Genomic DNA, 24,495 nt, shown 5'->3' on the forward strand with positions numbered 1-24,495 from the left:
AAACACAAAAGCATCGATCCTTCCTATCATAGCGATTTGATAATGGACTTTGACCTTTCAAACGTGATTTGTTTAATTTTTTTTTTTATTGCGAGTGGACTTTCATACACAATCATGCACCCATTCGTTTAATTTTAGCAATAGAGTACTGTTTATACAAGGATCACAATAATATTTTTCTCTCTAATTGAGTCTTAAAAAATAAACTCACTTGAATTCGCCCCGCTTGCAAGAAACACATTGTGTCGAAATGTCGACATGAAGTTTCTTTTTTGTCTATGTTGTGCGTTGAAGAAGAAAAGAATGACTACACTCATAAGCACAATGATGGTATGTTCTTAACTATAAAAAAAAATGAATAGCTGCAAGAAGTGTATTCTGTTTCACTTTTAAACTATTTCAATGTGTTGAATCAAATCACGTTTTTTCAGCGGGTATCAGAGTAAATCGGTTGAAGAATTAGGAAGTCAGTTGTAATTGGCCAAGCTGATATCCGGATTCCAGAGAGAATAAACAGTATACATTTCAGGACTTGGATCGTGTAACTTTGACATCGCATCAGTATTCCATGAAGGGGCGTACAGTGCGAACAGACTACAGTGGATTGTACGCACAAGTCAGATGGGAACCCAACTCTGAAATTCACAGGTAAATAATAAACATGACTTTGATTTTGTACTTTTCAGTGTGGAATCGTTTTAGGCAGAACGTGATATTACTGCCTAGCAGCACGAGAGATGGAACTTTGTGAAAATGTATGTAGATATCATTGTTATCACTATGAATATGACTGACAAAGAAAGCGGACAAAATATACAGTTCCTCAGGTACACAAAGGAACATCCCTTCACTGCTATTATGTAAAAATGTGTATAGAACAGGTGCCACATGCATATTCACATGTTCTACACATTTTTACATAATAGCAGTGAAGGCATGTTCCTTTGTCTACCTGAGGAACTGTATATTTTGTCAGCTTTCTTTGTCAGTCATGTTCATAGTGTATGCACCGCATTTTCGGGCAATTTTCGAATAATCAACATTTTTACACGTTTCCAGACTAGCAAAATCGAAACGGTTTCAGTTGCCGAAAATGCACTTATGCGTGCTGACTGGCTCTTGTCAAACCATGACCCTATTTGCTCGTGCATATCATTCTTTCCTTAAAAATGTAAAGTAGAGACTGATCTAGTGTAGAATATGCAGTCATTGTGCAGGTAATGGAAAACGGACTAGAGAAGACATAGCATACAATGTAGGTCTATTGCAGCAAGTCTGGTGTGGATAACGGAAATAACAGTTTTGACGTACTACTCAACAAACGTGAAATCGACTTGTAACTACTTATCGTATAGCGAAATGAGACAGGTAAGAAATGAATGTGTTCTTTTTAATTTTTGTTTGATGCCGGGTGTGCACCACTCGTTAACATGGAGGCCAATACCTGAACTATGCGTATAGGCCTTACAAATGTCAGTAATTCAGGCCTTCGCAACAATACACGTCAATTATAAGTGCATGTAACGGATCTGCGTCGGATTATTTCAATAGTAACCTACAATCATGAAATAAGATATTCATCTAGTGTTGCCCCTCGAAAATCACAACTCAAAACGTATCTGAATTGATAGGCCAATGTCTTAATCATTATCTTCTAAGTGGCAACAAAGCGCGGACAATTAAAAAGGAACATTTCTATTAGAGTCTTCAACACATATCATAGAGAAAAAAATCAGTAAATTGTTATGGTAGAATAAGGATACCCCACTCCACACGTGGAATTCCTACCCACGACCTCAGGGTGATATTAAAAGTGTTTTCACAACAACTAGATCTAAAGTTCCTTTCACCTTTATTTCGGGGCAGTGGCCTAAAACCATTGGATAATACTATCAGTACAATGAGATCGAATTTATGAGCACTCTTTACGCGGGTAGATATCCTGTAACTACGCCGAATCCCTTAAAGCTGTCATATTACGACCATAACGATGGATATTCTATCATTTGATGTTAATCGCGATATGTCCCAAATGCCTCTTTTCATGCAATCACTATAGAACCACTCGACCTAAAAGTTAAATACCTCAGTCACAGTCACCATCGTGCAATGACTCCAAACCGAACGATTTTTAGCAAGTTGAGGAAAAAGTAATTGTTTGTTCCGTCTGGTGTCGTTCACAATTGTTGTGATTTAATAGGTATACTCGATATCTCAGGAAATGGGGAAGTGTTGTTGTGTTACGTAATCAAACTACCAGGCCCGTTCAGAAATATGTTCAAAGTAACAATGTGTTCGCATATCATATGCCAGTACACTTGCGGATGGGGTACACTGTCTGAAAGTCTCTGTGTAAAGTTTGTTTGTTCGTTGCCCTTTAAAAAAAAAGCTAACTGTCAAGTATCATTAAAGTTTTGCCTGTGCTTCTCACTCTTGATCTTGCCTGTGCTCCCCTACTCTTGCACACAATCCAAAATCACAATAGGGGCATCGGATACGCACCTCAGGAGTCCATTTGTTCCAAAATCCTCGAGCCATTGCGTGTGAGTTGTATACACTGTAAAAAAATAATAGTCGAAATAACTCAATAAAATTGAGGAAAAGAATTGCCTTATTTGTATTAAGTAAATATTACCTACGGCATCTTAAGTAGAATTTACTTATTTTGCTGAATAAATTTTTACTCAGTTAAATCGAGTTACATTAACGTAAATAATTTAAGTATTGTAATCATTTTAGATAATTAAAAAAAAGCTATGATAGGATTACATATTGCACGATTTGCACCCATCTAATCTAACAAGTAACATCCACTAATCATTCACTACTTCTATTTAAGATTAATCACTAATCACTAACACTACTTCTATTTAAGATTTAACCGTATATATATATATATATATATATCTACCACCATCACAAACTATTACATACGCTTCAATTTGACACATATTGAAAGGCTCCAAATTTTATATATACTTGATCGTAGCATCTTAAAAGGAAAATTGGTTAACAATTCTGTCTTTGCTTAGCCATGTTAAATGAATTAGTAAATATTTTAAAGTCCTTAAATTTTCATTCAACCGCAAAAAAGTATTGTTTTATTCAAAAAAGAGTTTGGTCTTAATGAATATTCATAAATTATGTAAATATTTCTATTACGCACTGCATCGGTCCTTACTTTAAAAAGATAAGAATAATCAACATAAATTGTTTGAGTAATACGTATAATTTCTGATTTTGAGTTAAAATTACTAAATTAATACAAGCTGAAATTACTTAAAGTTCTTATGTATTTGATTTTACTTAAATATTCCACGTATGTTCTACTAAATTGAAAGTTTGAGTTAGCAAGACTTAAATTTAGTGCGTAAGTGGCAAAACTAATGTTTTCAAGTAAATTCTACATGGAAAAAATACGTAAAAATTACCAATGAACAAATTCTTTTTTACAGTGTACTGCATATTTGCTCAAACACTGTAAGCCATTTCTCAAAAGGCTCATGCAAAAGCTTTGAGTCGCCCAAGGCTATAGGGATGTGAAAGTCACATGAATTTAATTTCGGATGTGAACTCATTACACCTTGTTTAAGGTATATCAATGTGTCTATAGAGAATTGTACCTGTGAAATTCCTGAACATTGTTGAATTATGTGTTGAGGAATCTCTTGATTTCACAACCGTGCATTGAAGAGTAAACACAGTATATTGGTTATGGTCATGGATTCTATGAATGCCATTTTATTTTTCCCCAGTGCATTTAGTTAGACTTCAGACCAATGTGAATTATGTGATGCTCGGTATTTTCTCAAAGGGTACTAACGAGGGTACGTTCTCATTTTAAAATAAATCTATTCTTCATCTCATGGCTTCCCAATTATTTTATATTTCGTTATTATTTTTGCAATATAGGTGGAACATTCTCTGGGAGTTTTAAATTCTGGTTTGAAATTCATCCATGAGATCATATTGCGATAATTTGCTCAACATTTTATTTGTGAAGAATGTATCCTGGGTTACATGTGCTTTCAGTATTTATCACAAATCTGAAGAAAATAAAATCGATTTTGCCAACTCATAATTAGCCTTATTGTGTAAAGATTGAAAATAATTTGTGCAATTTTGGAAGAATATCTTTGTGGAAATGAACCCTGAAAAAGATTGTTTTTTAAGTACCCTCATATTCAAAATGTGACGAGAAAAAACTGAAACGTTTGGAACAATTTGTTGTCAGGCAATATGTGCATACTGCATAGTGTCATATATCCCACGTTCTGTTTTTCTTGATTCCAGCATGACTGAGTCTATTTCTTATAATTTTGATGATTCAAAGAACGGTCAGGATGTGCACCAATTCTTATGTACCCTACCACATAATAAACCCTAACAAATTGCTTCCAGACGTTTCCTTTCACATTATCGCATGACCCAATTTCATATCTATCCTCAATTCATGTTCTAATCTCAAATGGAGATGATTTGTCAAATTGTGGAGTCCACCTTTAAAGTGCTTGCCCACGTCTTGATATAAATCACGCCCATAATAATGCGGCCAGCCAGCATGAAAATAAGAAATGTCGATTTATTTTGTCAATAGCGGCATTCACAGGATTTTCCATGTTATCAACAATAAAGACCGACCGACCAGCTCTGCTCGTTCCGTTTGTGTGTAATTTTCATTTTGCACAGGAAATTTAAGCAAGTTGTGATATTCACTGGATGAAAGTAAGTCTGTAACGAGATATAATACATAGCCTATGGGTATGATGACGTCTCCCCGATTGGATTTACATGTACATGTTTCTGTTCTGTGGATAGGCGTAAATGATATCGTATTGGCAATCTGCCCTTTTTCTTTCTTGTTTTGAATATTATTTTACTCAGGTAATTATTGCGGGTTTACATGGTGCGTGGACGATATGCTCTTCATTGTTTCTGAGAGTTACATTCGAATAAGCTATTTTGATTCTCAAGTCATTCCGCAAATATTACCTTTGGAAGTATTAATGTTTGATCTATGACTAACCGATTTAGCAACGAGAAACCAACGATAGCAATGCAAGTTTGCAACCTCTATAATTATACTGACGATTTGAATGAAAAGCAAACGTGAAGTGAATATAGTTTTGCTTTTTAAACTCGTTATGAAGTTAAACATCTACCGGTGAAACAAGGGCAGTCATATGAGACGTATGAGGACCATTTAAATAAGTGTTTTAATACATTCTCTCAACACCGGTAAGTACATTTCACATTTTGACATCGTAACAAATGTGTGTATTGATCGGAAACATCTTTACTGCATCAGAGGTCAATAAAAACAGAGTTGACAAATCGTTATTAATTATTCGTATATGGTACTAATTTCACTTTCGTCTTCGTATCAGAGCTTTGAAAATGTTGGATGTGTGTCATTCTGCGATAAAAATAGATAATTATGAATAAGATTTGTTTGTAATGGTCCCTGTTCATTTGTTTCATTATCCTGCCATCTCTTATATTCTTGGATGTAAAATATGCAACTTTCCGCATTATCAGTTTTTTAATGGAGAGTGTGGGTTTTAGTGAAAAATGTATAATCTGAGCGCATTTTCCTCTGTTGCCGGTATAAAAGAGTATAACAATGGGAAATTGTTTTCATTGTCATGATTGTTTTTCTCTCACATTTTCTCAATTGTCTCCCTCCCGCCCCCTTTCTGTCTCTCTGTCTCTCTCTCTCTCTCTGTCTCTCTCTCTCTCTGTCTCTCTCTCTTTTCCCCTCCCACACTCCATCTCCTAACCTCTCTTAAGGTACCTCTCTCTCCCCTTTTTCTCTTTCTCTGCTTCTTCTTTCCCCATATTTCTCCCTTCCACTCAACATAAAAGTCACCGAGAAGATTACCAGTATCTCGAGCATTATCATAAAACACTCGTTGTCTTTCGAAAGAATATCAAAGTTTTAAGCTCTGTCTTAATATAGGCTAGTGGTGTATATTCACACTCAATTCCATCTTACTTTTCGTCATTAAACGGCAAATCACCGAGCTTTTCTCCTCTATGGATTATGGTATAAACTGCATAGTGCTTTAACTGTACGGACAGAAATATATATTAAAGGCTACCTCTCAAGATTAATCAGCAATGATCATAATTTCCCCTTGGTTACCATGGAAACGGGTAACTTGTCTTTGCTTTCCTCGACATTTTTACAATAGACCAGTTCACGGTTAGCACTTTACTGCAATGACCCCGAATATCCACAGATCTTCAACACATGAAGAGGTCCCACTTTGTACATTTTGAAATAATCACTCCTACAGCGATGGACTGGTGCTTTATAAATAGCCTTTGTTCCCCCTTTTCAAAGAATACTTCCACCTGTGTACAATGGAGTGCACTGAATGTACATGAATGAATAATGTTACATAACTTTCATGAGCACGTATCCAGTATTTCGTCTCCGTGTATTTCAAAATTTGTTCTGCAATGACCTTTATCTGCTCATGCTCAGACTGCAACCGTGAACTGGCTTATTCTACTTGATACTGGTTATGATAATTACATTTTGAAGTGCGAATGAGATAAGTGTCGTCTTTGCAACGAGGTAATTTCTTTAGATAGAAGACAGTAGATTCTAGAGCAGGATTTACACTGGTTGAGCGTTATTTGGATGGTATTTTTTATCAGCACTCTCAATAATTATAAAAATATAATCTGATTTGTTAGGTTTCTATTCATTTATTTTCTTGTCTTGTTGAACAGGTGAATGACAAGCCCTTCTAACATGTCTTCATGCTGCTGCTGTGCGGAAAGTAGCCCGTCTGGGGACAGAGCAGAGCAGTACAAACTTGGGCCCCCAAATGGACAATCAACGAAACAGAGGTGAGTATCTTTTACCATGTAACATGTCGAATGGCGTATACAGATTTTTAAAATGATTTGAATTTTTTAATTTGTTTTTTATTCAGTGAAATCAAATGTAACGTCATAATTTGTGGGGTGAGAGGGGGTTACGTCCAAGATCTTTTGCCCTATATACGTTTTCGACCACATCTTATTTAAAAATCAGATGACTGTATAAAGATGATAATCTAACAGAAGCTTGAATCACACATAACATAAAATATGTTTGATGTCAATTCATGTTAAAAATTCTATGATACAATTCAGTAATGCTTATCAACATACGGGGAACACACCTTCGACAGGCTTTCATGAAAGAATACACAAATTTAGCTTCAAAATGATCCATTCAATCATGCTTGCAAGTGCCATAGTTTGTGTTAAAGTCATTAGGTGGCTGTTTCCGGAGGTAAACTATTTTGCCAATTATTTTTCCTCCACATGACAACTTATCCAATGTTATCACAGTTTGAACTACGACACACCATAAGTTTAAATTGTTATTAATAGTCTGTGTTATAGTCATTAGGTAGCTGTTATCGGATATGCTAGAAACCCTTGATGTGGTCGGTAACATACATGGGACAAAACAGCTTGAATTTGCCCATATAACATCTCCCCTCAAAAACATTGACTCATCATGGCAGCTGACGTAGGTTCTCGACAGTTCACAAACTTTGGTTACTCATCATGAGTCGGCGAAATACCCCCCCCCCCCTCCTCCTCCCTTTCCTTTTCCACCCGATCCAAAGTAGCTCACGAGACTAGCACGCACGGCTCCGAAAGCCGTACGTCAGCTACAAGAAACACAAGACAGACCCGCCCACGTACCCTTTAAATTGAGCTCGAAATTAAGAGATTCAAATTTATCACGCTCAAACGCGTTCGCCATTTTTCAATACCTTTTTTCTTAATTTAGTCGCAGGAACTTTGGCCAGTCGTCTTCCCAGGAACCCGGGGAAGTTGCCATGGAAACCGTCCACAGTTACACACCACAACCCGAACCGAGCGCCGATTTTCAGACGAGCAAAATCCTGTATCGGAAAGAGTTAAAGAGCGGATTACGAACGGGGAAAAGATGGCTGAAAACTAGGGTAAGAACATTATCACCATTAATACATAATTATTAAAATCCTCATGGACGGATGTGAAGGGGGGGGGGGGGGTGGGTGCTAGAATTGGAATTGAGCGAAAAAGCTGGCCATTTTTGGCAGCGTTCCTATGCTTTTATGGATACGGAAATATCGAAAGGCTTGCATAGTTGATCGATGCGGATGTACCTAATAATATTGGAGAACAGAAAAAATGATGAACTTAAAGGGATGGGTAATACGATCATACGTTAATATCCTACAGAATAATGTTACTGCTCGTACACAGGTCATCATTTTGCAGTGTGATTTTTTTAAATTTCTCTCTTGTATTACCGGCTCTAAAATCACAATGCACTTGTGTATCTTTAATACTGCAATATCCGAATCTTAATCTGTAAATACAACATTTACGTATATCGGATGAAACTTTTCATTTGGCTTTGAAAGCAATGTGTATTAAAAAAACATTCCTTTTCAAAATATCATGTTTTATATCGGACCAGTGACATGTAGCACGTTTTTATTCATCTGTTTACTTTCTTTCTATTATACCTTTCGAATGGTCGCTAGAATATACGTTTTTTATGTTTAAAATCGTTTCACCAACGACTTAATTATCATTTCCGAAAACAGTTATATGTCATTGCAAACATCCGCTTCCGCCTAGCTGTTAAAAACACGAGCAATGTTGAAAAAAAATCATTGCAGACATTTTAGTAGCAGTCTGCATAGATATCCGATGTAGTAGTACAAGAAGTAGTAGAAGTAGATATAGTAGTATTAGTAGTAGTAGTAGTAGTAGTAGTAGTAGTAGCAATAGTATAGTAGATATACTGTAGTAGTAGCAGTAGTAGTACATTTGTGGTAGTAGTAGTAGTATTAGCAGCAGTAACATTAGTAACAGTAATGACAGCAGTATATATGTCTTTTAGAGCAAATGCATATGCCCCAATTTCTTTGCTGGGCTTCTTTTCAAATTGCAGTACAATTTGAAATAATAACCCCGCCATGTTTGGAACTCTGGTTGAAGGCAAATGAAATAGTATAAAAGTTATTTCGTAAATGTAAGATGCTGTGTATAACACATCAATTCCAATCACTGTTGGGATATATTGAGAGAGTGGAAAATCAGCGAAATTCAAGGCAGTACTTCTCAATCTGTGCCACAATATCGTTTCAGATTTATTGCATGTAGCCCCGCGATTTCGAAATAAGTATTAAGTTTCTCAAGTGAAACTGCGCCGTATGCCTTGAACTGTGCCATAAGAGTGTTTGAATATTGTATGGGTAACTGGATAACACATGTTGATACGATACCTCGGACGGCTCTAAAAGGTCAGCTACATATATTAATAAATGACAAGTCAGTGTAACACCTTGGCACATTATTTTGTTTTGCAGTTCATAGCGCCCTGCAGATGTCCAAAATAATCACACAAAAAATCACGTAGTTGATATTTGGGAATATTTGGGAATATTTGGGAATATTTTATTAGAGTAGAACATAGCCCCTGAAAAGTATATATATGAGAAATATATATACCACGTGTATTAGCATTGAAGAGTGATGAACACCGCCGCACGTTTCCTTTAAGGGACGCCTGGAAGTTGGAGAAATCATATATGTTGTAGTTTTGCTGCTTAACTGACACATTTGTAACTTTATCTTTTTCAACTCCTTCCTCTTAAACCACCACAATGATCACAACCATACTCACTATCATACAACCACCACACCACCACTACCATACCACCACCATCATCACCACCGCCGCCACCAACTACAACGCCACACTACTAACAACACCACTACCACCATCACCATTTCCACCGCCATCACCACCACCACCGACAACATCAACACACTATAACCACTACCACCATCACCATTACGCCTTCATCCAACAAACAGTACGCCTTGATTCCCAGCAACGCCTGCCCCACGGATGTGGTGAATTTCTTGTTGGAAAAATGGCGCCTTCCCAAACCCAATCTTGTTATCTCAATCGTCGGGGGTACGAGCAAGTTTCACATGAACATCCAGCGTCGAGAGGTATTCCGAGTTGGGATCGCCAAAGCTGCTGCTACCACGGGTACGTCCAAATATTATCAAATATTTACTTTAGAAGGGCATGGGCGTCGTTATACCATCGGAGAATGGCGGAAAGAGGGTGAAGCGCAGGTGAACTTTTATCGACACCTTCGCTCTCGCATGAATAAAACTTAACAAAAGACGGAAAAGTCCTTCAGATTTTCAAAAACAAAATTACCTTCAATGGCCTCAATGCTATTCAATCACTGATTTATTCTTCCACTTTCTAGAAACGTGAAAACAGTTTTAGATTTCAGAAATATAACACCATCTATACTTAAGATAGATTGGCCTCTTTTAAAACATCAGTCTAAGTAAAATAGATATTGGCCGGGAATTCAGATTTATATTTATCATGTCTCTCCACCTTCTCCCTTATTTTATCACTCTGGTACTTTCTTGAATTCACACGTTTCTATTCTCTTCTTGCATTTGTTTCTGCCTTTGTTTTCATTTCAATTGATTTTCATCTTCGTATTTCTCTCTCTCTCTCTCTCTCTCTCTCTCTCTCTCCCCCCTTCTCTCTCTCTCTCTCTCCCCCTTCTCTCTCTTCCCCCTTCTCTCTCTCTCTCTCTCTCTCTCTATTTATATATAAATGTATATCTCTTTCTTTTTTTCTCTCTCTCCCCATTTCACTGTCTCTCTGTCTCTGTGTATGGTTGTCTCCCTGTTTCTATCTCTGTCTGTTTATCTCTATCTCCCGCTCTCTCTCTCCCCCTCATATCGCGCAGGTGCATGGATAATCTCCAGTGGACTCAACTGCGGTATAGTTAAGACGGTGGGCGAGGCCGTAAAAGACCACGCCGTTGCTGCCGGGGCTGGGCGAGGTCGTAAGAAGGTCGCCGCAATCGCACTGACATCGCTCAGTGAGATCGATGGCGCACAGTCTCTCATCGATGGAGCACTAGTAATGAATTCTTCTATGTTTTGTATTTTTAGAATAAACAATTTTGCCAGTTTGTCGAGCTTTCATTTGTAAATCAAGAGACAAAATTGTTATATGGTAAATTAATGCATCATGCAAGCATAAAATTGAACAAATCATAAAATCATGAAGTTCTTAACGATGACAATATTGTTGTTCCAATATTTGTCAGAACCAAAGACGCACCACCCCGAACGGAATTCTTACCATGCCTAAAATAACGAGAACTTATATCATCATTGCTATGTATAATAGGTTATTGAGATCACACTTGAGTTCCTTTATTTGCAATCACGTTTTGAAAATTGATATATTAACCATAAAGTTTGTCTGTAACACCGCCTATATCGATGATGTTGATAAGTACCGTTACCCATCTCATTTGTATTGACTACCAGCACGATAGACCCGTGGTATACGGTCAGGGTTCTGAACGCATGGCACAGCAAGCCATGCTCGACCCCAACCACACATACGCCCTCCTCATCACTGATCCAAAGACAGATACAACCACGTCATCGTCGTCGTCGTCGTCATCGTCGTCGAGTCATAACGGACCAGACGTCGACCCGATGAGCGAACGCGATCAGCAGGGCTCGGAGATTAGGATACGGAGCCAGATCGAACATGAGATCTCAACACGAAATATCACCCACAGCAGCAGTGAGTAATTTCTTTAAGGGACTTTTGTTTATAGATGTATCTATATTAAGATCGTAAAAGAGATCGATGCGAAAACTCGAGAAGTCAACCGAAGGCCAATTTCAATGCCCAATATAAATCACGCTCTGATGACGTAATACGTCATCCGTCATGTTTGCACACTTCAACAGGTAATGCACAGGGCTATTGAAATCCCCCTAGATTCATTTTGAAAATAAAATCTTTGCGATATCATTGTGTTATTATAAAGGTACCGTGTAAGGGGATGGACGGGTCTTGTACGGGGAATCCCCTCCTACGGTATTTTGGTACTTGACGTTTTATAGAGCAATTAGAAGCCCAAATTCTAAGGCAAATCTCAGCCTACAATTTCTATTTAACATGATGATGTGCAGATGGGAGTTTGATCATATATCCAAGTTGAATTAACACTTTACAAAACATATAGGCCTAGTAAGTTAGCATTCCACCAAATGCAACTTATTGATAATGTTAAGAATTCCGATAATTAAAAGTAGAAAACGATTGTAAAGTCTAAGTGATAGTTTGGCACGGCTGTTTTATCCAGGCTTTAGCTGTCAAAAATTACACTTTGTCATAGTGGCAGTAATAAATCTATTATTCTCCTTAAATATGTTTATTTCCTCATCTATATTCAATTAAAGCCAACGTACCAGTCATCTGTTTTCTGGTGAACGGTGGACCTCATCACATCCGTGCAATCCACAATGCCATCGAGAACAGGACCCCGGTCCTAGTCTTGGCGGGATCCAAAGGCTGTGCTAATGTCATTGCTAAAGCTCTCAGGCAAACGTGAGTGATATTTATCAAATAATATTTCATTTGTTCTCTTCAAAATGCATCTGTGAATATCTTTAAATCTAACTGAAAGCACATATTTTCAATTAACTGTAAATCTAAGTATATCAGGAACTGTTGTAGCGCAGTAAAATGTTTTACTTAATGTTTCTGCGCTCTATAAATGTATTATTATTATTGTATTATCGAATAAAACCTCATGGCCAGTATTAGAGAATAATATTGAGAAAGCGAGTTCATGGTTGTATTTGGATGGCTATATATAATAATACCAGTACAGCAACAAGTGACCACGTCGATAAAATGCTAATGGCCTACGTTTCATCATGTTCATATACTAATACTAATTCAAACCATAAGAAAAAGTAATCAAAAGCGAGAACATACCCTTTGTAATGCTGCTTAAAATCGAGAAAAGGTCCGAAAAGTCCTAGACCATACAGAGAACTTAGTATAACTACGCCTCTGATAATACCCGGTTATATAAATGTTTTGACATCTCATACAGTGATGAGGCGTCGAGCTCTCTACACAACATCATGCGCCAAGAGTTCGGCGACACCATACCACCCGGCGAGACGGTCGAACTCCTTAGGAAACTCAACGAGATCGTCAAGAGAAAGCATCTTCTTACTATCTTCGAGCTCGACGGTGTCGAAGGAGTACCAAGGATTGACATCGACGAAGCTTTCCTCAAGGCTCTCCTCAAAGGTAGTCATCAGCCGATTCATTTTTTTAAAAATAGAACACCTGTTCAATTTATTTTTAACCCGAACCTCGTCAACTTGACTAGAATTCAAGTCACCTGTAATATTCTAGATTCAACCTGTCAAAAAATATATGTTCAAATGTGAATAGAGTCTACCAATAGATTTTTGTAAGTGTCCCTCGTGTAATCCAAATCTGAATAGATTATTTTAATACTTGAACAGACATTTTTAAGAGTGAATGGTGATCACTTTGGCTTCCTCGTTCCATTTGTTATCCGAGAAATATTTGTCATCGAACGATTAACGAGATGCGAAAATTTCTTAGCAATTAAAAACAAATCCTACTATCTTTGCATATGAAAAAGCAAATAATTATGTGCAATCCTAGAAGCAAAATTATGAGCTTCTTTCAAGCATCTGTTCATTTTTAAAGCTATCAATGGAAATGTGAAAAACAACTATAGAGATATAAATGTTTGTCGTAAATTGAGGTTTTTTTAAATGTTCCTCCGCTTACTTTCGAGGTGATAATATATTTTACGATTTCCCTCCAACAGGTTCACAGGGATCAGGAAAGAAAGACCAGCTTCACATGGCAGTAGTCTGGAGGCGAGTAACATTGGCACAGGGTCAGCTTCTAAAGCAGTACAAATGGAAGGTAGGCCTCATGTTTTAGTGGAGGATGGGATAGTAAAATAGGCTTTCGAAATTAAATGCTTCAGAAGGTTAAAACCCCAATAATATTATTCAAGCGGTTTCAGAAACTGTCTGTATCAAAGACCTTGTCTAGAGCAAAACATGGAGTGAAGACAAAATTAATATACACAGGGTGAGACGACAGGAAGGAAAAGAAGGGGCAAAAGGTAAATGTTAAAACGAATACAAGAAAGAAGGAAAGGAACAAGGTGGTTCATACCATAGGACGGTATAAATTTGCTGATGTTACGACGTTTTGCATACCAATTAGATGAGCAATATAAATTATGTTGCAATGGATATTAAATTGGTAATGAATCCAATAGCTTATGTCAATACATCCTTTGATATATCTCAATCACAGTTCTTCCTTGTAAAATATAATCAGCATTGTCAATGAATGAATTCCTTCATCGTTTCATTACTTTTTTCATCGTATTTCTAGTCCTCCGAACTGTTTGAAGCACTTCGCATGGCGCTGGTGAACGATCAGACGGATTTTATCCGTCTCTTTCTCGACATCAACGTCAAGCTCGAAGACTACCTCCATGCCGGTGAACTCCGACGACTTTATAACGAGGTAATTGTTTTGATATAAAGTGGGCTTTTGGTATAAGTGAACAAATACGTAACATGATATACAATTGAGGAAAAAAAACTGTTGTTATCTAGTTATTTTATTGAGTTATTTGTTGTGAGAAGTCACAGAATTTTCTTAGATAATTACAAAGTCAAAATAGTCCTATGAAGGCCTAATATGCATGTATCTATTTCTTGAGCTGCTCCGGAAGTTTTGATTTGCCAATTGAATTTCAACGTTTCTTTCTGTTGGGAATCAAATAAATGAGAGAAAAAAGAAAACGTGTTCATGAGATGATGATCTTAGTGACGTCTGGAGGCATACATTCCTGCTTTTTAGTAGATTGTAGTTATCGTTGATGTTTAAGTATTATTCACTATTATATTTCACATCAAGAAGCAACGTTTTACTAACCCTTAGCGGCGCCTATTTCTTTTCAAGTCTATCGTTATTTTCAATATTATATTGTACCCATTCTAAATAAAGAGTCGCATTTTAATATTTCGTGATGAGCGTCTTGTATCTGTTTTCATTTTTTATCTACTTTTCTTCTTGCTTTTATTGTTTTAAAGCCCCACTGTCCTACTTGTAGCTACTTGCTCCCTCTATATAGAAAACTTCCCCAATCGGTGCCTGTTGGTCCCCCATGATCCTCTTTTTCTTATGTTAGTTGAGAGCTGAGTTAATGAGATAGCCACCTGTCAGTGACCTCGCTGTGTGGTCTAATCCCTTCTTGCCCAGTAGTAATGACGGTCTTTAACTCTTCCTCCAATAACCCTACTCCTCTTATTCCTTTGGATCACTCATCTAGGTTTCTGAGGATACATTGCTGTACAAATTACTCTTAAAACAGAGAGGACAGGTAAGTAATGATCCGTGAAGATCTAGACCTGAATTAAACAATAAGAATTCATATTATCTTTGAAATGCTCCAGAACAAAAAATCAATCTTGAAACAATTAAAAGATGATTGATTTGTTCAGTGTTTAATCTTGTATCTTTCCACATAAAATGTATTTCTCAAATTGATTCTCAAAGTCAAAAAATGATTTACCTAAAGCAAATACAGATGGACAAGTTTAGATTCTGTTTATGAGATGATGTTTGTCATGTTTGTGAAGATAGAAATGTTTCTCAGTATACAATCAGGATCATAATGTAAATGTAAAACACAAGGTTTATTACTTTTGTTTAATACACGATAATTCTAAACGTTGAGAGAATACGAATTGTGAAATCGACAAAGAAGAATGACGGTATATGGGTGTTCATTCAAATCCCCAAATATATCTTTTATAACTTTTTTAATCTCTCGTTTGGCTCCATGTTTCTCCTTAGCTGCGTCTGCTATGGGAGTATGATATGTATATTATATCTGTATTTTCTTTTGAATTTCTTCTTAGAATAAGGTGCCGGTCGATCTTCCAGATGTTGGTACCGTGATCAAAAGTCTCACAACACATTCCTACGAACCGCTCTATTTATCAGGTAACACGTGATCATGTATAATGGACCAATCAGGAAACGTTATCTAACATGTTAATAAAAATTGCATTGGAGAAGAGCAACTTTTGTTTATCTATTTTTTATTTTTCAAATGGAAAAGGGCTCACAGGAGAGAAACAAGAAGGTGATTTATGTGAAAGCAACATGTTATCAAATACTGAGGAAAAATTGAGCTGGGTATTTGATGAAAGCAAAACAATATATATGATCTCAAACCATAGGAAGCACTCAGTAACTAAAGAGGGGTGGTGGTGGGGACGTGGTGAGGGGATGTCGCATCTGTTCACCATTGCCCATGAATAAATCCGTAAAATTTTGCATTTTTAGGACTTTTTGCTTTAATAATTCATTATTTTCGGCAGAATGCATACGACACACCAGCGGAGCAATTATTGTCGTATGAGCAAGTGTCCTACAGCATCTTAATACACGGATATGACCTCCCAATAAGTCCTTGTGAAGCTATTCGATATGTAAAAGAATTACATCGATATTCTCTTCCGTAACTCCTACCTACCTCAGATTCTCAACCCATCTTGAACCCTTGCCGCGAGCTGTTCTTGTGGGCAGTGCTGCAGGATCGGCAGGAGACTGCCCGGTTGTTCTGGGATGAGGGCAAGGCATGGATCGGGGGAGCTCTGGTGGCTAGTAAGATCATGAGAGCCATGCAGAAGCTGGAGACAGAGCCACAGAGGCTGGCCAATCTCGAGGAACACCAGAGGTAGGTGATGCAAAAAATACGGCTTGAACAATTAACGCCCCAAAGATCGAGATTACCTACGAGTTGTCCTTGCTTTACTCAATCAAATTCTAAGTATTTTTTAAATTCTTGTCTCATTGTTTATTAAAGGGAATACGAGAAGTTCGCAGTTTGAGACTCATGTTCTGGATCTCCTTTCTAAGCCCTAGTTCAACACCCAAAGAGAGATAATACTTCAGAGTTGTCTTTGTTACCCATTGATTATTAAAATTCATTAGTATTTTTTAAAAATCCTTGTCTGTTTTTTTCTTCTTCAAGGGAATACGAGAAGCTGGCTGTTGGTGTCTTAGACCACTGCTACAGAGAGGACCGTCGAAGGACTTCGCTGCTCCTCATACGTGAGATGCCGGAGTGGGGTAACGTGTCGTGCTTATGTCTTGGGGCAGCAGCACATGATAAGCAGTTCATTGCCCATCCTGCCGTTCAGAATGTTTTGAATGATCTCTGGTCTGGAAGAATATCGAGACAAAACAGTCATTGGCAGGTATATAAATGAAGCGAAATAGTATATATTAATGATATTTTTGTAATAATCGCTATACATCTACACTTTCCTCTTTTAGGATATGTTCTGAAATAAGAGATTGAGCTCTTAATTGTCTCTCAGTCGCTTGTTCTTGTTATCCGTCGTCTTTTATTGTTCTTGTTAAAATTACGTTTTTCTGTCTTCTAGTTTGTATGTTCACAAGATTCTTTCGATCCTTTTTTCTGTCCCGCTAACCCTTTCTTTTTTCAAATTCTTTGAACTTCCAGTCCTTTTTTGCAACATTCTTTCCGCTCTACGCTCTCTGGGGTATCAAGTTTGTAGACGAAGAAAAAGACAGGGTCTACAGTGTGACCTTACAGGTAAACCTTTCACTTAAAGTTTCAAGAGAATTGGCATAAGTGATGAAAATTAAGGAAGCACAATGAAATGTTTCATTGTTTTTATACGTTCCTACACTGTATGAACCTGGGTGACATATAGATTATTAAGATTAATTATATCAACATCTTTGACTTTCATTTAGATTCACGATGGTTTTTATGCGTATTATATTGTTTATTCCTCGACATAATCAATTACCGTACAAGTACAATTTTTACCCACAATCTTTTGAAGCGATCATAAATTGTATCAGTAATTCATATCGGGGTTTGTAAGACTGAATGTTTACATTATTAACTTTAGGTGCAATGTTGTCGTCACCTTTAATGTTACTTAACTTTAAGGCTCACGGTGGTTTGTATAATAATCTACGATGTAGATTAAAAGATATAATCGAGTGGCACAATTTTTGTTAGCATTAACGGTTTCAGTCCCGAGTATTGATCATGAAGAATTTGATCATGATCAACTCAAAAAATATCTCCACTTCATAGTGGTTTGTTTCATAACCATGATTAATAAACAACCTTTACGTTTCTTCTTTGCAGTATTGTGCACATAAAGGTGTTATAAATTTCGTGAGAATTTTTCTTATAATATATATTTTTTTAACGAAGACTCGAGCATCGAAGACACGGGCCTGTGGTCGATTTGAGCTCGACTCAGAAGATGAGGAAGATGGACAGTTTGATCGGAGACGAGATTCGATCCTCAGTGATACCGGCAGCATTGCATTCAACTCCTCATCTTTCCGTGCCCATGCCCCAGCACGAAATTTCACGTAAGTACGATTTCGTCAATACAACAGTCACACCGACGAGACCGACGCCAGACCGACTATAGACCAAACACTAGTACACTACACTGGCAGGTTCAACATTTGGTCGAACGTCGGTCGGTTTTGGAATCAGTTTGGACTGGCGTCAGAATGCAGTAATAGATTGAAGTTCTTGAGAAAAATTGAAGTTAAGACAATATAATGACTGTATCAACCAATAGTTTCGTAGAGTCCATTTCTTTCCTGATGCAGATTTTAAAGATAATTTTTTACGATATGCTTTTGTTTTATGAATTTTAAAAAGGTATAAAAGTCGGAAAATTTTAAGCTATTAAGTGATTGAGAACAGATTAGCCATCTTACGCAGTGCGCTGCTTTCTACGTCCTTCTCAAAACCCCCAAAAGAGTAAACATGGTCGAAAACCTTAAAAGTAAACTAAATATATCGTGCCTTAATTGTTGTAAGGTGTTTCTGCTCGTATAAACAGTAATTCAATTTCATATTATTGGAGATGAACCAAGAAATTCGAACTCAACAATAAGAAAATAGCATAGAGCATAGCATAATTAAATAATCACACCATACGTCAGATTTGCTCTCTTGAGATGTGCCTGAAGACAAGGTTTTAATAATTCTGTTTATTTACTTGTTGTGACAATTGCAGTCTCCTACCATTTGATGAGATGTTCAAACACAAGACGGTGAATCTCGAGTCTATCATGAACCATGAGGAGAAGACCAGGGTACCTTGGACCAAACGGTTACCTCTCTTCTTCAGTGCTCCGGCCATCAATTTCAGATACTACGTGGTAGGTGATTGATGTAATAGTTGATTAAGTATTGATTGTTTCATTAATTGTATTACATACAGAGGCAGACTGGCAATTGGGAGTTAAGGGAGCCTTCCCCACTAACTGTTCGATATTTTGGCTTGAGGGCCGGTCGATTAGTGATCGGAGGGCCGGTTGATTTATGAATTGGGCCGGTCGGATCGAAATTCCCCAACCAGTACCAGTTTGCCCCTGATTACTTGATTGCTCGCTTAGTTGGTTATTATAAAGTTATTGTTGATTGGTTATCCCTGCTTTATTATTGCATATATAATTATTTAGTTGTTAAGTACCGATCATCGGACTTCATATTCTATTATGGGATCATCCGATCATTATTTGATTAATCGTAATCTTAGTATCTTATTATGAATGATAACATGATATCATACATCATTATTTATCAACTCATGAAGCCTCTAGGGCACTGTTCTAACACTAAAATAAGAATCAAAACCAAACGTGATATTTCATGTATTAATTCCTTTCACGGTATCATTATCGCCACCCCTTCTTTTAATTTCAATTGTTCAACAGATGTCACACATCGTATTCCTTGCTCTGTTCAGCTATGTCCTGCTAGTTGAATTCAAATCTGAAGTGACCATCACCGAGTATGTACTCATTGGCTGGGTCGGGACACTGGCCATCGAGACCATCAGACAGGTCAGAGTTCAAATTTATACCTTACATTTTTGTTATAAACTGCAAGTCAGACTAAATATCAGGTTGTATAGATTGTTTTAGTTTATTCTACAGTTATTTTATAAGTAGTATTTACAACTTAATTTATAAAATGTTTTCAAAATATTCAAAGCAAAAATCAGAGGAAAATATTTGAAAGAAAGAAAGAGAAGGAGAGAAGGAGAGAAGGAGAGAGGGAAAGAGAGAGAGAGAGAGTGAGAGAGAGAGAGAGAGAGAGAGAGAGAGAAATAAGCCATTCCAAGAACAGTTATATAAATAGGCATTTTATCACACAGGTTTAAACAAAAATCCTTGTACATACGTTTAAAGACATCAATAAATATTCCAGATTTTACGACCAGCGTATCTAAACTATTCTTAAAACATTCAAGAGTAGGTTTGGGTAAAACAACATTCAACGTTTTAGCAAGTCTAGTGTTAAAATCATGTCTGTCAAAAACCATTTCCACTTCATTGCACAATCGTACCTGGGCTTTGGCATGAATACAGTTGTACATAATACATGCTAAAAATAGTCACTTCTAGTGTCGGTTGATTGCCAATTTAATGAATTCATTATATTCAAGCTATTAACATCATAATTAAAGTTCCCTCCAACAATATGTGCAGCTCTTTTCTGTAGTCTTAAAAGAATATTTTTGTTTTTTAAAGAACAGTTCCCCCATACAGAACAGGAATAATCAAAGATAGGCTGTATGTATATTATTTTGTATATTTTATTCAAAATGGAACTGAAGAGCTTAGAAATTACCAAGCTTTCTTAAATAAAAAATCTTATAACTTAACGATGTAATGTGGATATCCCAAAATATTACATCATCAATTTCAATCCCTAAATATACATATAAGACAACATCATCAGCGTATATATTACATTTACTTAACCGTAAACAATCAGTTATATCATTTATACAAACAATAAAGAGGGAGGGGCCTAAAATACTCCGCTGAAATACTCAACATCGCAAGACCAGCGAACATTTTTTATATACAGAATCAACTTGTTCATGCCACAATAAATGTGTATCTATTATTATCGCGGGACATTTGATACTTGCACATTGATCGATTTCAAACCCATTGTGGGTGATGCAATGATGTCATTAGTGCAGGTACTAGGTTTTATTTACTCTCTATAACTATAAACTTTGTATTTCTGTATGTAAATACAATCTATTGCCACTTAACCATGTACCTATTGCATCCATTTCGTGTTGCAATGTATTCTCCAAGTCACGGATAGAAGTTTCGGTGACATACAAAGTGGTGTCATCCGCATACATTATGATATTTCCTTCCCTTAAGACATGGACCATATCGTCAATAATTATGTCAATTTAAAAATAGAAGGGGACCCAGTATCGAACCTTGAGGACCTCTTATAGATAGGGAACGTTCTTTTGACAAAGTTTGTCTAATTGACACTTGTTGCTTTCTATTCGTAAGGTATGGTTGAAACCAAGATAAGTACTAAATATTAGATAATCCTATTTTGTGCAGTTTAGCTAACATAATAGCTGAATCAATTCTATCAAATGCTCGTTTGAAATCGATAAAAAGGCATGAATTTCGGGCCTCTGAAAAAGCTCTTCTCCAAGAAAAGAAGAGGGGCAGACTGAATAATAGAGAGGATCCATCCACACCAGATTAGCGTTACAACGAGCGCTTAGTTCATTCTTATAGGATGATGGCTATTGACGAATAATTCAAGATTTGCTGAATTTGTGCAGGTCGCCTTTCGTTGTTTTCAATGGTGATTCGCGTTTTCGCATGTAATCATATGACGAGGATGCGGCGATCTTGGATCCATAATGCCTCCACCTTTTCCATGTACTTCGTTTTTACTTTCCTGAAAAGCTCAGTTCGTCTTCTTGTCAGACTTTCATGGATATATATTGCCCCATCCTGACTATGACGCAGTTTCTCTTATTTTTGTAGACTTTGTCTCTTACATGGTAATTTGTGAACTTTACTATCACATCTCTATCTCCCTTTCTATGGCTTCTATCTATTTCGGTATTTTGATAATAGTTTCGTTAATGTTTTCGTTCACGTCCTCTTTAATTACGTCGAATATTAAGGGATTTCTTCAAGAGTATTGTTCTGACTTATCCTGTTGATCTAACAATAATTGCATCTCTGTTTATAAAGCAGTTATGCGACTGTTTCTCGCCTGCAATTCAAAGTCAATAATTCGCGTAAATTTTATGAAACGTTCTTGGTGTAACTTCTTTTATCAAAGTTTTCTTAGGTCCACTCATTAGCTTTAAAAAAAATCAAAGTTTCACTCTCCAGGGCTCTGTCCGGTTCATCCATTATGCAATCCGTAAGCTCTTCAGCTTGCGGTTTCAAGCTGCGAGTTGTAGTCAAGGCGAAAAGATTGTATACAGTTCTCCAAAAATCCAATGATTAGATGAAAATCAAGTCCAAGAACATCAACATAATTATAAAGGAGTTGATTACTTATAACTGGTAATAAAGAGTACTTATATGGCAAATTACACTGAACATGCACGCTATATCGACCAAGAATACACGCTCTGTCGGTTTGTCGGAGCGCTTCAAAATTCAAGTCCGCTCAGACATGTCAAAATTGGGTATACTTTATGGATGACAAACTCGAGAAGCCAATCATAATTTCAATATTTTTGTGTCTTCCATGAGAACTTATGTTTGTTATTTTATTTACATGTTATCCATATTAACAAACATATACAAAACACATAAAATATTTATCAAAGGTGAACAATAAAAATATTGGTTTCTTATTTTATACCCAAATAACAAAATCTCCATATTTATTACTATTTCTTGTTCAAAAAGTAGATTAGATATAATTTTCCATTAAATCTGAATCCTTTTACAATAGAACAATGAAAGGTGATAGATGAAAGGAAATCGTATCAAATTAAATAATCTGTAGCATATAGATTAACGTACAACTACGAGTATTTGCTGCTAGAAATGGGGTAATGGTTATGGTAATGGTTTTATTGAAAATTCATTTGCGGCCAGATGGCTGAATTGCAGAATTTGGTACATTGCGTAAAAACATAAATATTTATACAAACATAAATCAACTACATTAAAATTATCCAGCAAATCGTATTAAGACATATCACATAGTGAATGCATCTTCTAAATAAATCAGTGTACACATATTATACAAATTAATAAAATTCGCTCAACATTCAACTCTTGCTTAAATCTATTCCACAATTTGATGGAATAAGACGACGTATACAACAGTGACCATGAAAGGACATATTTCTACGTGACCGATTCACATATATGAGATATAAATAAAATATATTTACAAATGAGATATATGAATCTAAACCAAATACATCTCATTCCTCGTCATTTAGATGATCTCCATCGGAGGCTTCTTCGACTGCCGTAAGTTCATCCAATCCTGGCTTCTTAACTACTACTACCTAGTAGATGCTGTGTGCGTGATCATGTTCACTGCCGGGGCCGTGCTCCGACACTACCCCGGCATGCTTGATGCCGCTCGGATTGTCCTTTCTCTGACCCTGGTGACCTTCTACATACGGCTTCTCCATATCTTCTCAGTCAACAAGCATCTCGGACCCAAACTCATCATGATCATAAAGATGGTAAATTATTTTAATTTTGTTTAGTTAGTGATTATGTCACATTAGTTTCGTGTTGTTTACTATAATATATGATATGTTACAATTGCATGAATTCATTATAAACACTGTTGTAAATAGCTGATATTTTATGATATGAACAAATAAAGTCCCTCGAAAGAGGAAAGATAGATAGAAAGAAAATAGTTTCAGGGAACCACAAAAGGGAGGGAAGGGGTCGCGATATGTTTGAATAGGTGGGTGGGTGTCGGATATAAGCATACGAGGCGGGGGCCTGGAATTTCGAAATAACTAATATTTGGGCAACTGTCACTGCTTATTTTACACCTTGCTTAATATATTTCTTGTAACGAAACTTGATTGTAACCTATATAAAGTGTTAAGAAATTGGCTCATTTGCAATAATCTGATATTTAAAAGTTGATATTCAGATGAAAGACGCCAGCCCCCTGGCAAAGTTCCGCATTTACTCCTGTGGTATCGGACGAATTCGCAGATAGACATTCGTAAATAACAATAACCAAAAGAAAAGAAGAAGAACCACTCTTTAATTTCACATAATTACCTATCGCCGACAAGAGAAGGATAGGACATGTTACTTTTAATATTATGAACAAGTGTTTGGTCATGAATTCTGGGAGGGACAAAAATACAGTTATGATCTTTAAAACTGGATGACAATAAAAGGAATTTTGGTTTTGCTGATGGTCATTTTGAGTTGCGGGGAGAGATTGGGTGTCCTTAAGAACACAACATCTATTTGCTCTTTCTATTTCTTGATGCCCTTCTTCGAAACAAAAACAAGACAAAATAGTATATAATGATGGGCGTGTAACACATTCCAAAAAACGTCCTCGAATATAAATACATGAATGTGTACGTCTTTCAGAGAACTGTAAGCTATTATCATTATAATTATGGGAACAGATCGATGCTCAAAGTTTCTACCTTTCTTCTTTTGACGTGTTT

The 24,495-nt window shown here is 36.6% G+C and overlaps 1 protein-coding gene across 2 annotated transcripts in view; it reads left to right on the forward strand.

Annotated features, from left to right (window-relative positions):
• Positions 1-501: 501 nt before the first annotated feature.
• Positions 502-24,495, forward strand: part of LOC580138 (transient receptor potential cation channel subfamily M member 2) — a 30,444-nt gene continuing 6,450 nt past the window's right edge. Inside the window, exons 1-19 of one of the 2 annotated variants that reach the window (XM_030998843.1) lie at positions 502-648; positions 6,742-6,861; positions 7,802-7,976; positions 9,889-10,069; positions 10,800-10,975; positions 11,392-11,656; positions 12,322-12,469; positions 12,984-13,186; positions 13,743-13,843; positions 14,327-14,461; positions 15,273-15,323; positions 15,865-15,949; positions 16,490-16,688; positions 16,986-17,211; positions 17,481-17,573; positions 18,213-18,376; positions 19,039-19,183; positions 19,742-19,870; positions 23,278-23,529. In XM_030998843.1, the coding sequence (XP_030854703.1) occupies positions 6,746-6,861; positions 7,802-7,976; positions 9,889-10,069; positions 10,800-10,975; positions 11,392-11,656; positions 12,322-12,469; positions 12,984-13,186; positions 13,743-13,843; positions 14,327-14,461; positions 15,273-15,323; positions 15,865-15,949; positions 16,490-16,688; positions 16,986-17,211; positions 17,481-17,573; positions 18,213-18,376; positions 19,039-19,183; positions 19,742-19,870; positions 23,278-23,529 (2,844 nt within the window). In that variant the 5' untranslated portion in view covers positions 502-648; positions 6,742-6,745. Of the gene's footprint in view, positions 649-1,033; positions 1,369-6,741; positions 6,862-7,801; positions 7,977-9,888; positions 10,070-10,799; positions 10,976-11,391; positions 11,657-12,321; positions 12,470-12,983; positions 13,187-13,742; positions 13,844-14,326; positions 14,462-15,272; positions 15,324-15,864; positions 15,950-16,489; positions 16,689-16,985; positions 17,212-17,480; positions 17,574-18,212; positions 18,377-19,038; positions 19,184-19,741; positions 19,871-23,277; positions 23,530-24,495 lie in introns of those variants that run through there. The other variant, XM_011676570.2, reaches the window with a different exon arrangement.

This window comes from Strongylocentrotus purpuratus, unplaced genomic scaffold (assembly GCF_000002235.5).
Source record: "Strongylocentrotus purpuratus isolate Spur 01 unplaced genomic scaffold, Spur_5.0 spur5_scaffold_5, whole genome shotgun sequence".
Classification (NCBI taxonomy): Eukaryota; Metazoa; Echinodermata; class Echinoidea; order Camarodonta; family Strongylocentrotidae; genus Strongylocentrotus; species Strongylocentrotus purpuratus.